The sequence below is a fragment of the Parasteatoda tepidariorum genome, chromosome 9, assembly GCF_982258835.1.
Source record: "Parasteatoda tepidariorum strain Cologne lab strain chromosome 9, Ptep-v5.0, whole genome shotgun sequence".
Classification (NCBI taxonomy): Eukaryota; Metazoa; Arthropoda; class Arachnida; order Araneae; family Theridiidae; genus Parasteatoda; species Parasteatoda tepidariorum.
In genome coordinates, this window is record NC_141763.1 from 33,769,862 (window position 1) to 33,785,400 (window position 15,539).

At 26.6% G+C, this 15,539-nt stretch overlaps 1 protein-coding gene across 10 annotated transcripts in view; it reads right to left on the bottom strand.

The window, feature by feature from the left end:
• The window catches only part of Vps35 (Vacuolar protein sorting 35), a 33,197-nt gene that overhangs the window by 10,372 nt on the left and 7,286 nt on the right, over positions 1–15,539 (bottom strand). For all 10 annotated transcript variants that reach the window (XM_016064083.4, XM_016064081.4, XM_016064077.4 and 7 more), the window contains 9 exons: positions 15,318–15,516; positions 14,211–14,334; positions 13,217–13,399; positions 11,885–12,101; positions 10,451–10,644; positions 8,159–8,255; positions 6,864–7,012; positions 3,564–3,771; positions 919–1,074 (listed from right to left, as the gene is read on the bottom strand). In XM_016064083.4, the coding sequence (XP_015919569.1) occupies positions 919–1,074; positions 3,564–3,771; positions 6,864–7,012; positions 8,159–8,255; positions 10,451–10,644; positions 11,885–12,101; positions 13,217–13,399; positions 14,211–14,334; positions 15,318–15,516 (1,527 nt within the window). The remainder of the gene's footprint in view (positions 1–918; positions 1,075–3,563; positions 3,772–6,863; positions 7,013–8,158; positions 8,256–10,450; positions 10,645–11,884; positions 12,102–13,216; positions 13,400–14,210; positions 14,335–15,317; positions 15,517–15,539) is intronic.

Consider the following 15,539-nt stretch of genomic DNA (forward strand, 5'->3'; position numbering starts at 1 on the left):
TTGAATTAGTAAAGAAATAACTGTATAAATTTAAAAATAAAGGATATAATAATAAAGAGTGAAAATGTTTTAATTTTCAAATAAAAATAATTAGTTAAAGAGTGTAAAATAAATTTAAGCTTACTTTTGAAACATATTTTAATTCGATACTTAGTAAACAGTTTAATAAAATGAGCTTAATTGCTTCCTTTTGCTCCCATAAACAAAGGAGGTAAATTTTAGTCATACATTTATATAAATCGTAGAATGATTTCCGGAAATTTTTCGATTGATCCTTCTAATAACTTTAATGACAAGTTGCTAGTTGAATTTTCACTAATGCTGCACAAATGCAACTAACATAAAAATATTACAACATTTCATTTTTAATTTAAACACGAACAAGGATTGAAAGGTTACTGGAAAAAATTTTTTTTTCCAGATAATAGTCACCCTACATTGATTGCGGAAGTATCTTAAATGAGAAGGGGCTCTCTTCCTCCCTGTGTGTGTATATACATATATATATACACACACATACACCGAAGAGCCATTACATTATGACCACCCTGCTAATAACATGTAGGATCACCTTTAGCCCTCAAAACTGCTAACACCGGCCGTGGCATTGATTCCACAAGGTGCTGATAGGTAGTCTGAGGTATCTGGTACCAAGTGCTCACCAACTGGTCCTGCAATTCCTTCACACTGCGAAGGGGTAGCGTGGCAGCACGAATTTGGTTTTCCAAGTAGGACTCTCCTGATTCCGATCAGATATTTCTCATTAGTTGTAAAACCAGAAACGGTTGACTCAAAAGATTTTTTTTTAAACACATGTATCTCAAAATCATGATTTAGTAAAATTTATGCACCATAAAAAGTTTAAATTAGCAAAACAAAATGTAACCAATAGTTGAATCAAATAAATTTAACACTCACTAAAAATTGCTGATCAGGAGACTCTGCTTGCAGAAGATTGATGAACCTGCCCATCAGACCTTGCTCTTCAGCAAAATCTTCTGGATCATCTTCCTCAGACGGCTGATCAGATTGGTCTTGAATCAAGGGTGAAACTAACTGCAAAATCTGTTCAACCTAATAAAGAAAAAACAGAAGATCAGTTCTTAATTAAGTACATAAAAGAAAAATATACTTTAAAAACTTAAAAGAAAACACTCAAATCAATTCTATTGAACTTTATTTTCACAGAAAATTTGAGCAAATAGAATTAAATTTTGAACCAAAACATAATCCCCATAAAATATTTAAATTATAAAAAAACAGTAAAAAAAAAATTACAACAAAAATACTGTTTTTGAAATTGCATCAAAATTTTCACTAAACTTAAATAGACAATTAATCCATAATATTAAGACCAGCATGAGTTAATCAGTTTTAAAAATTTTGAAACAATTTAACTCAAAGCAGAATTTCACACTCAAAAATTTTAAATTTTCCAAAAATTTCAGTATGGTTTAGGTTTAAGTGCATATACGCTGAATTTTTAAAAAATTATTCTGTCAATAAGTGAATAATAACGACAAAAGTTTTACGGCATAAATACTACATGTAAATCAAAAAATAATGATTATTGCTTTCAATGAAAAAAATACATAATTTTTTAATAAAATAAAATTGCGATTAAGTTATTTATACTTATACCTCAAGAAAAAAATATACGTGAAAGGAAACATTATTTTAATAATACAGACATCTGAATTTTCCTCCATGGAATTTAATAAATTCATTTTGGAAATATTTGAAATAGACAAGACAACAACACATCTGAAAGCCATATCTTAAGTCTGTCCAATTGTAATTTTGCTGTTAATTGCTATCACGGATTTCTAAGTTCAAGTCTTTTAATTCTTACTCATTTAATACATTTTAGCTGGATTTTAGATTGCAACACCTTTTCAGGCATAATATTGCAAAAAAAAAAAAAAAAATATATATATATATATATATATATATATATATATATATATATACAGTGAAACCTCCGTTAAGCAGACATTCATGGGACCAAAAAATTTGTCCGTTTATGAGAGTTGTCCGTTTATGGGAAGGGTACCCTAATAACAAAATTTAACACCGTAAATTTTTTTTAGAATATTCTCAAAGATGTAGAAATAATTAAATAATATCTACAAGGATACCGTAAATATCTACAAGAATATTTATTTAAACAATAAGAAATATATAAAAGAGAAAAAGAGATATAAAAAAGATAAAAAAAGAAGATTCTTTATATAATCCTTTTTTTAAAATATAAAGAATCTTCTTTTTTTATCTTAAAAAAAGAAGATTCTTTATATATTCTTTTTTATATAAGAAATATAAAAAAGAATATATAAAGAAGTTTGATATAAATACATAATTCCGGATGTAGCTACAGATAAATATAATTTTCCTATTAGCATAGATACTCAAGTTAGACATATGATACCAAATAGGAGCGTACTGTCCTCAGTCCGTTTCAATTATTAGGTTCACATCCCCTTACACCTACTTATCATTTGATAGGGAACATGATTAATACCTTCTTGGAAAATAAACCTCCCATGATTCACAGGAAAAAAAATTATGTGTACCTGTAAGTCATGACGACCTATAGAGATGATTATTCACAATTGATCAGCTATCAAGTGCATGAATAAATGTTTCATTTACATAAACACCTCAAAGATTATACTTCTGTTCTCTTTTTTATTTACCCCAGTTGTGTTAAATACAGTCTTCAAATTGATAAGAAAATTAAAGAAATTTTCAATGGGGAAGAAGCATTGGGAGAAGTCATTTCAACTTGAGGGGTCTCATAACCTGTGTGGTCCAGATGAAAAGATCAAAAGATGCTGATGTCAGAATTATTTCAGGAGTGCAGTACCATTTTCTCTCCTTTCTTTACAAAGATAAGGCAAGGTGACAGGAGACAGATTGATTTTTCGGTGGTGAAATAGCTTAACATTATTTTTAGATATGGATAAGGCAAAAAGTTTTATTTACATACTTTAAAAATGGTGAAAAGTTGCTTTTTTTTAGCTAGCAATTTATTTAGAAAAAGTAGTGTCCGGTTTGTAGAGACTTTACAAAACTTCACAAAATTAATAAATTATCTCCAACGCACATTGAAAGATATAAATTGAAATCAAACGAAATCAATCTTTATCAATCGATAGATTTAAAGTTTTATCTGATTAATTTTTGTACCTTTTAGAAAGTAAAGCACAGAAAACTTATAGCAGTTGATGATTTTGCAACATAATCAAAATTTCAAAATAACAAAAATTGCGATCATAAAAGAAGCAAAAAATCATAAATCTGATGCAAAATCTCATGCCTGTCCTGTTTTAACCAATTACCAGCACAGCTTGAGGTGTACTGATTGTGAAGATTTAACAATCGATGACATCACTGAAAACTTAGTTACTTTATAAATATAGAACTCAAATTAATGTTGAATTCATTGTAAGTATTTATAAAATTATTTTCACATCCTAAAAATTTATCAATAACAGTATAAAAACATTTGCTTTCATAAATCACATATTTTATAATGGGAAGAACACAAAAATCATAAATACCTGTTCTTGGGTAGGTATGTAAGTTTCGTTTTCTAAGGCATTATTAATGAGGAAGCAAGACATTGATTTCCTGCTATTATAGTCACAGAAATTCATCAAATTTCCAAAATGTTTAAGCTCTAGGACAGTGAGTATATTGTTATAGTGCTGAACAGGTATCTTCAATAATTTCACAAGTTCTTTGGAAACAGGCGTGTTATATTCCACTCTACAAAAAATAATAAACGTGTACATGGCATGTTATATTCCATTCTACAAAAAATAGTAAAAAAATAATAAGTTTTAAGAAACATGTTTATTGTGGAAAAGAATAAAATACTATCAATAATAAAGGCAACAAAGAAAAACAACTAACTAATAAATAGTTTTCATGAGAAAATATAATTTATATGGTTAAAAATATAATTTACAAAAACTAAATTATTTGTTTTAGAAATTTATTAGTCATAAAATAAAAGTGCTTGATAGACACTCATTTCAAATATTCAATTGAAAAATTAGAAGATTAAAATTATGATAAGATTACAACAAAATAATAAGATTAATAAGCCGTTAAAAAAACTGATTCATCTTATAAAACAAAGAACCGATTTCAGCACCCCTAGGTGCACTTTCAACTTAAATAACATAAATATTATAAATAACCTGTGGCTAATAATTGACACATGTGTGGTCCAGTCATTGGTCACAGGATAATCTCACCTTGCAGCCAGAAAACTCTATGCCTGACTATATAGAAAAATCAATGTAAATGCTATAAAATTCAGCATTGAGATTTTTATATGTTTGGTATTTTTGTAAGATAAACTATCAATTGTTTAAAAAAAAAAAAAAAAAAAAAAAAAAAAAAATTAAAAAATAAATCGTATTTGTTTTATCAAATTTTTGAAATTCCATTTTAGAGTTCATAACATTAGAAAGAAAATAGTTGCCAAGCCACTTTTCTTAAAACCTATCGTAAAGCACTTAGGTTTTTTTTTTATTTGATTGTTTTCTAAATTAAGAGCTTAAAACTAAAAGAGTTATTTATTTACTATAATATAATTCTACTATATTACCTTTTTATGCCACATTTTAAAATAAACTAATTTAAATCTGCGTGTTAAACCTGCGTGTAAATCCACGGTTTTACAATTATGTATTATTTTTTTATGCAAATTACGTAATATGCTATCACAAATTATCTTTAAAAAGGTTTGCTAAATGGTTTAGAACTTAACAATCAGCTTCATGTAAATTGGCTAATAATGCATGATGATACATCAGTCTATGTATGATACATCAGCCTATGTATGATACATAATGTATGATACGTAATGTATGATACATGTATGATACATAATGTATGATACATCAGCCTATTTGGTATGCAGAAGAAAAATTAAATTCCAGTTGTGAACTCACCAAATTTATAATAATAAAATACTTATTACTTTATCACTTATAACAATATCACTTTTAAACGTTATTTTCAAAAAAGTACTTACCAAGTAAAATTATTTATAATCAGTCATAAATCTTACTGGAGTCATAAGGGGAATATAATTATAAGAGATCTTTCATACGACTTACCAATCAAATTTGACTTAAAATAAACATTTAATTTAAAACAATGACTACTGGATGTGGAAGTGGGAGGGTACAAATTTAAGCAAATAGAATTCCTTATAGTACATATATTTTTTAAAAGAATAATTTCAACTTTTGTAGAAAAAACTGTTTTATGCTAAGAAACAATTTCTGTAAACTAATCATCAAAGTTAGAGGGCAGCCACAAACAGAGAATTTAGTCTCCTAGTAATATAATATCACAAATGTTTTCAAACTAATTTCCATCAGCTTTAAAAATCAACAAATCAACTGAAATTAGAAAATAAACTGTAGAAGTAGTATCAAAAGATATTATCAACATTCCCCCCCCCCTAAACCATGCAGTTCAAATTTTTTTTTAAAAATTATATAAAATAATCTGAAGACTACAAAATGAATTTTCCCTCAGAGAAAGCTAAAAATCCGTCATGATTTCATTTCTTCTTAGAGAAGGCAAAGTTTGCAAAATTGAAAATGTTTTTAAATTTTACACTATTATACATATAATTAGTAAATATTTTATAAAACTTATACTTTTTCTTTAAATAATAAGACTAATTGACAGAAAAGCTGTCGATTTTTCTGTTCATGATTAGAAATAAAATAGAAGAAATTCTTTCAAAATTTCACATTAATCAGTTCATTGTTTTTAAGGTTCAAAATAGGTACTTATTTGTATTAAGATGTTTAAAAACAAAATCGATAATAATTTTTTTTTACTTACTAGCATTATTAACTTAATAAATCTTTAGTGTTCTCAAATATTATTAGTTAATTATGTTTAGAGCTATTTATGTTACAACATATAAATTACATACAAAAGTTGCAAAATCAAGCAAAGTGTGAACAAATTTATTAAAGTGCATTCAAGACTGAAATTATTCATCTTCTTAAATTATAATTTTACATCAAAAAATATACTAAATCAAATTCGATATACAGTTGGACTTCTATATAACGAAGTTCCATTTTGCGAATTTTTTCGAGGAACCAAGAACATTTTGGGAATTTCTTCGTAAAATAACTTCCAAATAGCGAAGTGAATTTTCTATTTAACGAACTTTTCTTTGAGATCCACTTTTTCTATTTCTATTAAAATATTTCAGAACATTTTAAACTTATTAACGAATTTTATGGGGGAAATGACCTTGAATTGATTTTCGAACTTTTAGAGAAAGAGGTAAAATCCTTTTCCCTCTCTTTGTTTGCATTTTAAACGAAAAACTCAAACGACAAAATTAACGGATTTTATCAGTAGCAATTAAACTTTAGAATGCATGTGGTAATGTATGTCTAAAATTACTTTTATAATAAATGCAGCTATAATTTTATGCATAGATTTAGCTGTTTTTAGTTGAAAATGTATGTAGCATGATAGTGTAACACTGAATAATGTTTTGCTCTATTCTTGCTTTCCATGCAGATTTCTTTTACGATTAAGATTTATAAAATAAATAGTAGATACTACTTTACAATTCAAAGGTGTATCCATTGCTATTTTAATTATGTCTAGTGTTTCTGAATTTTAAACTTGTTTTGCGTCTTTTAAGTATTTCAAAAGATGCTTTTCTATATAACGAACTTATTATCGGGATTTAGCGACTTCGTTAAATAGAGGTCCGACTGTATTTATTCAATAATATTTAGAAAATGGCACAAATATTTACAATAAAATATATATTTAACCATTATAAAGACAGAATTACTAACCTCTTCATTTCACACTTTTCAAATATGCTGACAGTAGTCTCCAAGACTTTATCAACATAGTCCACTCTATCAGGGTAGCATTTCAAGGCTAGGTTGATAAGAGATACTTGCAGGGCAACAGTATCTTCGGAAGGCATTCCTTGTCTAGACTATGTGAACAATTAGAAAAAATATATATTATATTCCAAGACAAGGCGTGTAGCTAAATCTTTACACAAAATATAAGTACCTTTTAAGTACTCAAACATTTTTAAGCATTTTTTTTAAAATCTTAATTAGGATATTCGAAATAATAAGAATTTTTTTTCCTATTGTAGCTAGTTCTTCATATTTATAAGGCTCTACATAATCATGAAAAAGTAACTAGTTTCTGACAAACAAAAAAAAAACTCTTTTCTTGATTACATTAGCAACCATAAATTGTATCATTTCATCAATTAGCAACCATGTATTCAATATTAAATGCTACATTCTATTTTTTTTTAAATTAATTATTTTAATTAAGTAAAAAAATTATTTTAAATCAAAATTATAATTTGTTCAACTATTATTTAAAAAGTTGTCGAGAGTATTTTTTATATTCAAATGAAAGTTATTTATACAAGCATTTTCAACAAAACATTAACAAAATTAATATTATTGATCAATCTGAATTTATAAAGAGTAAAGAATTGAGTTAACTAAGAAAACTTTAATAAATTCATAATTCTAATCAATCTGAATTTATAAAGAGTAAAGAATTAAGTTAACTAAGAAAACTTTAATAAATTCATAATTCTAATGTAAATTAGTGAATGGACCCTATTAAATTTGTTACTTGGTTAAGTATTTCTTAAATGAAACGATAAAAAAATGTCAACAATTTTGAAATGTAAATGCAATGAGTATTGAAACTAAATATTTTTGTCAGAATTATTATATGGTCCCTATACTCATGTTTAACAATTCTGAGATAACTGAATTTTTTATTTCCATTGTTTTGAAATCAAATCATTAAGAGATGAATTGAAGTTTTTTGGAATGGCAAATCTGAATATCATAAGATGTTTTGCTGCATTTAAAATATAGAAAACCCTTCACTTCATACTTTTTTAAAATCTTGCCTCTAAATGTTATTGAATTTTTTAATAAAATAACTTAAGAACACTGAAAATTTTAAAAGCAATAATACAATAATAAAAATAAAAAGTAGTAAGTAAAAATAAAAAGTAACAAGCTGAAAAAGTAAAATACAATAAAAGTTTGAAAAAAGTAATAATTTTGAAATGCAAATTTGAGAAGAAGAAAAAAGTTACCTGAATAATTTGGGCAATTTGGTCTGAAAAAATATCAAATAGCTTTATTTCTTGAGGAATACCAGTGGCATCATCTCTAGTTGCAAAAACAGCTAATCTACAAAGGTGAAAAATATTTATTATAAATATATTCAGTCATAATATTCTTTTTTAAATGACTGTGAATAAGAGTTTGTACAAATATATCATAAATGTTAGTTATTTCAAAGTTTAAAAAATAACAGAACAAAAACATGATTTTAATAATCAAATTACTAAGTTAAATATCTTGTGGCATACGTAAGATGCATAGATACATAATAAAAAATCCATTAAATTAAAATGTAAAAAACAAACCTTTAAAATTTTTCTTTTCAAAATTTTTTTTACATAATATGATTAACAAAGTGGGTATAAAAAAGAAATAAATGTATGAACTTTGGAACACGTTAGAGGGAAAAAGTTGCCAATTGTTATAATAATAAAAACAGCATAAATTTTTTAAATATAGTTTACATCTTCTGCTTGGGCATTGTACTTAAAATTAATGAAAACTTGAAAATATCAGGCCTTTTTAAAAATCTTCAAATAGCTAAAAAGTTTAAATTTTCCATTTTTTCATGATTTTTACGTTGCTATGTTAGATGAGAACAACCTAAGAATGTAGATGAACTCCGTAGCACATCAAGTTTTAACCACACCTTACCCAACCAATCATCTAAATTTTTTTCATGTGGTTTTCACATTATATTTATAGCTAGTTACAAAGATTTTCAATGGAGAAGGACTCATTGGCTTACTGTATTTTTAAGGTTCATTTTCTTATATCTATTACACATTTGAATTCTGAATTTTTGGAGAAATGAAGCATAACTGATCTAAATTTTAGTGTTGCTTGGATATATCCATTTCTAGCTTTATATTTACATATTTTATTCATAGTACCTATAATAAGTTTGACACATTTTTTCACAGTCTAAAATTGATAGAGTAATTTTGGTATTTCGCTAAAGAAGGTAGTTTCATGAACAATCTGTGTTTAATATCTTAATTTAAGTCATGCAACATTGGAAAAGGATATAGCACACAAGAATTCAAATTAATGATTTCAAAGCAAATGTAGCCTTTGTGCAAAAAAGGAAATAAAATTATAAATTTATTAGAATAAAAGAGTGTTAAACTTTATCTTCGGTAATTCCAAATTTGGTCTTTACTAAACAAATTCCTGTCAACAATAATTTCTGCTGTACATTTTAAATGCCATCACTATATGACATTGTCCAGAAAATTAGCAAATCATGATCCTGTTGGTCTGTCCCCGTTCCAGACGGTTAACTATCGTCAACCCAATCCTTAGGTTGTACATGAGAAGAATCGTAAAAGTACAACAACCCGTCTCAAAGAAAAGTTCACTGGAATTTTCGTACTACCGAAGATAGATTTTCAACCCTTGCTTTACTTTGAAATCATTAATTAGGATTCTTCAGCAGTATAGCCTTTCCTAATGTTGCACAATTCAAGTGATGATATCAAATGCACATTATTTCAGACTTTATGAGCATTAGAGAAATACCAAAATTAGAGAAATCTCAAATTTGTGACAGAGGCTTCAAAAATATATTAACATGAAGTTAAAGATAGATATATTGAGATAGATTATGCCTTATTTATTCAAAAAAATTAGATATTAGATGTGTAGTAAGTAAAAAAAAAGAACCTTAGCAATGCAATAAACCAAAGAATATAACTCTGTATAAAATCTTTGTGCATAGTTGTAAATATAATGTAAATATCCCACCAAAAAATTGGATGGTTGGTGGGGTATAGTTAAGGTGGAACTTGATTGTGCAATCATCTTCGTGTGGTTAGTTTTGGGTTGTTTTGATCTCACATAATGAGAGATACATAGAAAAAAATCACAAAAAATTGGTGAACTCGTTTTTTTCCCTTTCTAAAATGTTGCGCAAACATAAAAAATTTAATTATTGACCAGAAATTTATTTTCTTCGTCTCACTCTTATTAGTTCATTTTAAAATGGAAATATATTTTATAGACCAAAATAAAAAAGAGCATAACTTAACTTCAGAATCACCAAATCTCATTTCAAATTTAAAACACTGTATTAAATTTTTCTTCTCTTTAAAATAAAAAAATACTGAAACACAAAAAAAACTATTTTGAATTCAAATGATAGAAGAAAAAAAAGCAGGTAAAAGTTCTACAAGAAAGAAGAAATAATATATAAGCAAACAATACCTTGTAGAGAAAAAGGAAAAAAAATATTATAAATTGTTTAGAATAAAAGCTGTTACCTATCAATAAGAGAAATAATTATATTCTTGACGTTAACATTTTGATGAAGTTCTGCACAGGCTTTGAGAAAATTATTTAATGTCCTCAGGTGGAACTCATCAGGAAATACTTGAATTATACACTCCATCAGATATTCTTGGGCAATAGCATCCCGACAGCTAACCACTTGTTCCAGTATTCCAGGCAAAACCATCTTAAAGGAATAAGAATTATGTTCATTAAAATTGTTGCTAACAAATATTAAAACATATTTTTCATAAAAATTTACTAGCTAAGTAAATTTTTATGAGTAAATCTCAAAAGGTAATGCTATAAAAATAACAATAATTAAAAATAAAATCTATATTTTCCTTTTACCAGAAATTGTTTTTCTTTCAAATTATTTTATTAACTATTTTTTTCCTGTGCCTCTTGATCAATAATTTTCAATTATATGTATCAAATTGTCATAGCCAAACATCCAAACAAAAGTTAAAAACTGTTCTCAGATTTTTCTCATCTTAAACAGCTTAGGTAATTGAAACTTAACAAGGTTTTTTTTTTTTTTTTTAAAATTTTACACTTTTACATCTTTTGCTGTTTCAGCCATATATCCAGGAGTCTACAAATCCTGGTCGTAGCTGAACCAAATATCATAGCCAGTGCCCAGGATTTCAGTAAAATGAAAAGAATAAAAAAAACTTAGAAAAAAAATCTAAAAACACTTGACCACATCATCGTTAAAATCAGCCAGCCAGAATAAACTTCAAATCAGAAGACTCCAGCACATACCCAAATAAAAAGTTTGTGTTTGTAAGGCAACTGCTCAATGAATAGCAAACAAATTTATTAAATGCCTCAAATTAATTTAACTTAACATACTTTTTAGATTTAAAATTTTTTATTTTTAAAAAAATAGTTTCTAAAAAAGTAATCTTTCAAACATAATTAAATAGACAAAAAAAATTATGCTAATATTACAAAGAAAATTTACTGCCTTTATTTTTATTTGTACAATATGAGAGATTGCGTTTTAATTCAATAAATAAGAATATTTTACACAATAAAATTTCATTAAGGTTTTGCCATTTTTGTCCTATTTTATGGGATTTTGATTATTGTGGTTTGTTTCATTGTAGTTGTAAGAGAATTAAGTTGAAGTTGTAAGAGAATTAAGAAAAAGAAACCACAAGATTAATAAAATAAAGATAAATAAACAAGATCAATAATAGATGGTAGAATGACTAAAACTAATTAAAATAACGATGTATGGCTAGTAAAAAAATAAAACCCTAAACAATATTGGTCAAACAATAACCAAACAATATCTGTCATTCTCACCTTTAGTATTAAAGATATCTATAATTAAGAACTATAAAAATTTAAATATATTACTGTTTTAAAAACACATTAATAAATATAACTTTCAATGCCTTTAATAAGAAAATGCAAACCTTTTTATATTTTTCAATATCTACAGTGTCCAACTGTGAAAGTCTAACTAAATTTGTGCCGACTAACAACCGCAGTTCTTGTCGTTCTCTCTCCCTTTTATCTTTGTCACGGGAATGACCCTGATGCTGCATTCTGACCCAAAGTTTATTCATTTCAGCAAAATTTAGAAGAATAAAATCAACTGAATCCTTTACAGTTCCAATGGTCTCAGCATTTCTGTAGACAAAATATGCAATTCAGTAATTAAACAAACGGAACAAGAATAATAAAAAAAAATTCACATACAAGAGTGCTCTTAATACAAAGTCAGATGAATTGTTCGGACAATTGCATCATGGATATAAACATTACAAGCTGATGCAATCTGTGAGTGGTGATTAAATGCAATTGGAATAGCATTGCTGTTTGTAATAAAATTGTTTTAGTTCAAAATTTTGTACTAAATAACCAATAAAAGGCCTAGAATGTATGAGGCAGTAAATATTACTAAGTGGCAGGGCTCGAAAAAACTCAGAAATTTTACCCGTCCCCGAGGACGACTTGTCCAACAGTGTACCCGTCCTCCTTTGAAACTAACCAGTAGCTTCTAAATAAATAAAAATATAATTTTCTCTTATTTATTACAAACATTTATATAAATTGCACAATTAATCAGTAGTTACTAGAATTACAAATACTAGGATTACATTATACAGTAATAAAAGAAATACTAGGTTACTAATAGTAACCTAGTATTTCTTTTATGAAAAAATTTCTTTCTTTTATGAAATAATTTAAATGACAAAGGTCAAGCTATCTGGAATGTCAATTTATCCGAAGGTACTGAGTTTTTAAAATGAATCCAATATGACGTTTGCCAGTTCCACAATCAAGCCAATGATTTACAGAGGTTTCTGCACAGAAATCTGAAAGAGGTTTTCCATTTAGGTAGATGTTCATAATTGCAACATTACGGGAAAATGGCCGTCCGCGCGGACGTCGGATTTGAGGAATTCGTTGTCCGCGGGGAGTTTTTGACCGCCGAGGACGGGTGGTTTTTCGAGATTTTCGATTTTTTATCATTTATTTATTTATTTGCTTAAATAAAAGATAAGAGCTGATTATGTCATTTATTTCTTCTAAAAACTTAAAAAATAATGGATATATTGAAATTAATGAGTTACAGTGTACTTAAGAGCAATGAAAGATAAAAATAATGAATTGTTTTTTAATGAGTATAAAAAGTTTAATTCATAAATATATGAATACATTTTTTTGAAACTTTATCCAAGTGAAACAATAGTTGAAAAAAAATAGAGTGGTATAAATATGTTCAAATGAGAAATACATACGGGTCATTTTCATCTACGTCTGGAAGAATATTTCTAGTGCACTGCAACAAATAATTTCTCAAAAATAGCCCCCTTAATGGATGCTGAACTCCTCTACACATTTCTACAACATCTTTTAAAATATCTCTTTTGGAGTGTTCATTGGTTTTCATGTAAATAAGACCAACGGTAATAAGCAGATATCTGTAAATAATAAATTTTAATAAATTATTTTCTTGCATCTCAGTTAGAACAATTTAAGTGGAAACCTATACCCAAAATTCACCTTCTCATTTATTTAAAAAGAATACTTCTAAATAGTATAATATAAAAAATGCAGTATAATAATAAAAATAACTTATTTAAACATATGTCTCCTGATACACCATTATTACTATTTATTTCAAAATTTAGAAGTCTACTCTAAATGGCCATTAATCATGAACAAGAATTGTTTGTTATTTTGCAGAGATATGTAATAATATTGATGATATGGTTAATGCTGATATATTTTCAGAATTTTGGTTAAAGTATAAATGTTACAAAACTCTATAGTTAAACAGGGCATAATATCATAGGCATAACAGGTTACATGTATGCATAAAAAAAGCTTGTCAACTATCAAATGCAAGTGTATAGCATTTTTCCTATCATAAGAGAAATACATACTTGGTTTTCAAGGAATTAACTTTTTCATTTGTGTCAAAAATATTTTTAATAGAGATAATTTCATGCTTTTTACTGTTAACAGTTCTTATTAACTCTATAAGGCATGAAAATATTGTTATTAGTAAACTACATAACATATTAATCTTATATTTTAACATCTCTAGTAAATTTATATCTTTAGTAAAATAAATAATATATCTAAATATAAATGTCTAAACCATATCACAATTCGATAGTCAAAAAGAAATTTAGATTAAAATATTTATTTGTAGATGGCATGTAGCCATGATAAATAGCAGGGAAATATTGCTAAATAAACATGGATTTAAAAAATTCTCAAACTCACAATCTTGGTATAATATTTCCAGCATATTGTACAAGCTCATAAAGATCTGCTACTTTTCGTCCTTTTTGAAATTCATCCAATAAATAACTCTCTAAATGACGTAATTCGTCTGACACAGCCATATCTAATTTTGAATTAAGATAAATAAACCATGCGTCAAAACAAAAAAAAGATACGGAAAACAATAAAAAACATTATTCTATGTATGCAAGTAAAACTAAATGGAAAAGGTCTTTCAAATTATTTAAACTTTAGAATTATTTAATTAAAAACTTAAAACTTGAATATAAACTCCAAATAAACTTGAAAATTCCATAAAAAAGAAACCAAAGAATGAGATGAATATGCATTCAGGAAAATATCTTTATATTTTTGTGTAATTACTTCACATTTTAAAAATTTAAAATAGTGTAAAAAAATAGCAATCAGCATTAGCAAAATAATTAAAAAATGTTCCTTCGGGAAAAGAATTTTTAAAACACATTAACTACGAAAAGATTCATAAAATTTAGGAGTTTCACTACAGTTGAAATTTAATACAATGCAAAAATTAAATAGAATTTAAAATTCTAGGGTGATATTGGACACATTTTTAAAAATCTAGGTAATGAATATTTTAATTTTTTTTTAATACTGTTGTATCAAGTAAAAGCTAAAAGCATACTAATGTCACTCACAAATCTTCAGAGCTATTTTTTTTTAAAAGTTAATTCTTAATTTTTGAACAAAATTGTTGATACTTTAATTTAAAATAATATAAGCAATAAAAAGCGAGATCAAAGAATATTCCATCTATCCAAATCACTATAGTATGTTAAATTTATTTGTTTATTAAATTTATAAGAGACTATAACTGAAAGTATCACAAATCACAAAGATTATTTAAACAAATTGTCTATCATTCTTAACCACCTCAAGATTGAGCATTTAAACAAATTTGTATGGAAGTCTTGTTCTACTTTTTTTTTAAATATTACGGGAATAAGTTTTGTTGTAATACAATAGTTAAATAGATATAAACTTCGGGTGAAATGCTAAAGAAAAACTATTATGTCTTACTGGGAATATCAAAACAATAGTTGAAACGATCAAAATCTTAAAGGATACATAATTCATAGTAGCTTTTAGGACTCAGTAATGAAGTTCTCAACTCTCCCAGCATATTGGAGGCATGTTTAAGAGCCTCCATCAATTTAGTCTTGTCAAGGCATCTTTTCATTTGAAATGCTTGCATTTTAACAACACCAACGGCTTCATCGAGAAGCTTTTCTTGCTCTTCCTGGGGTGACAGCTGAGGAGTTTGAGGCTATGAAACAAGTATGAAACTCA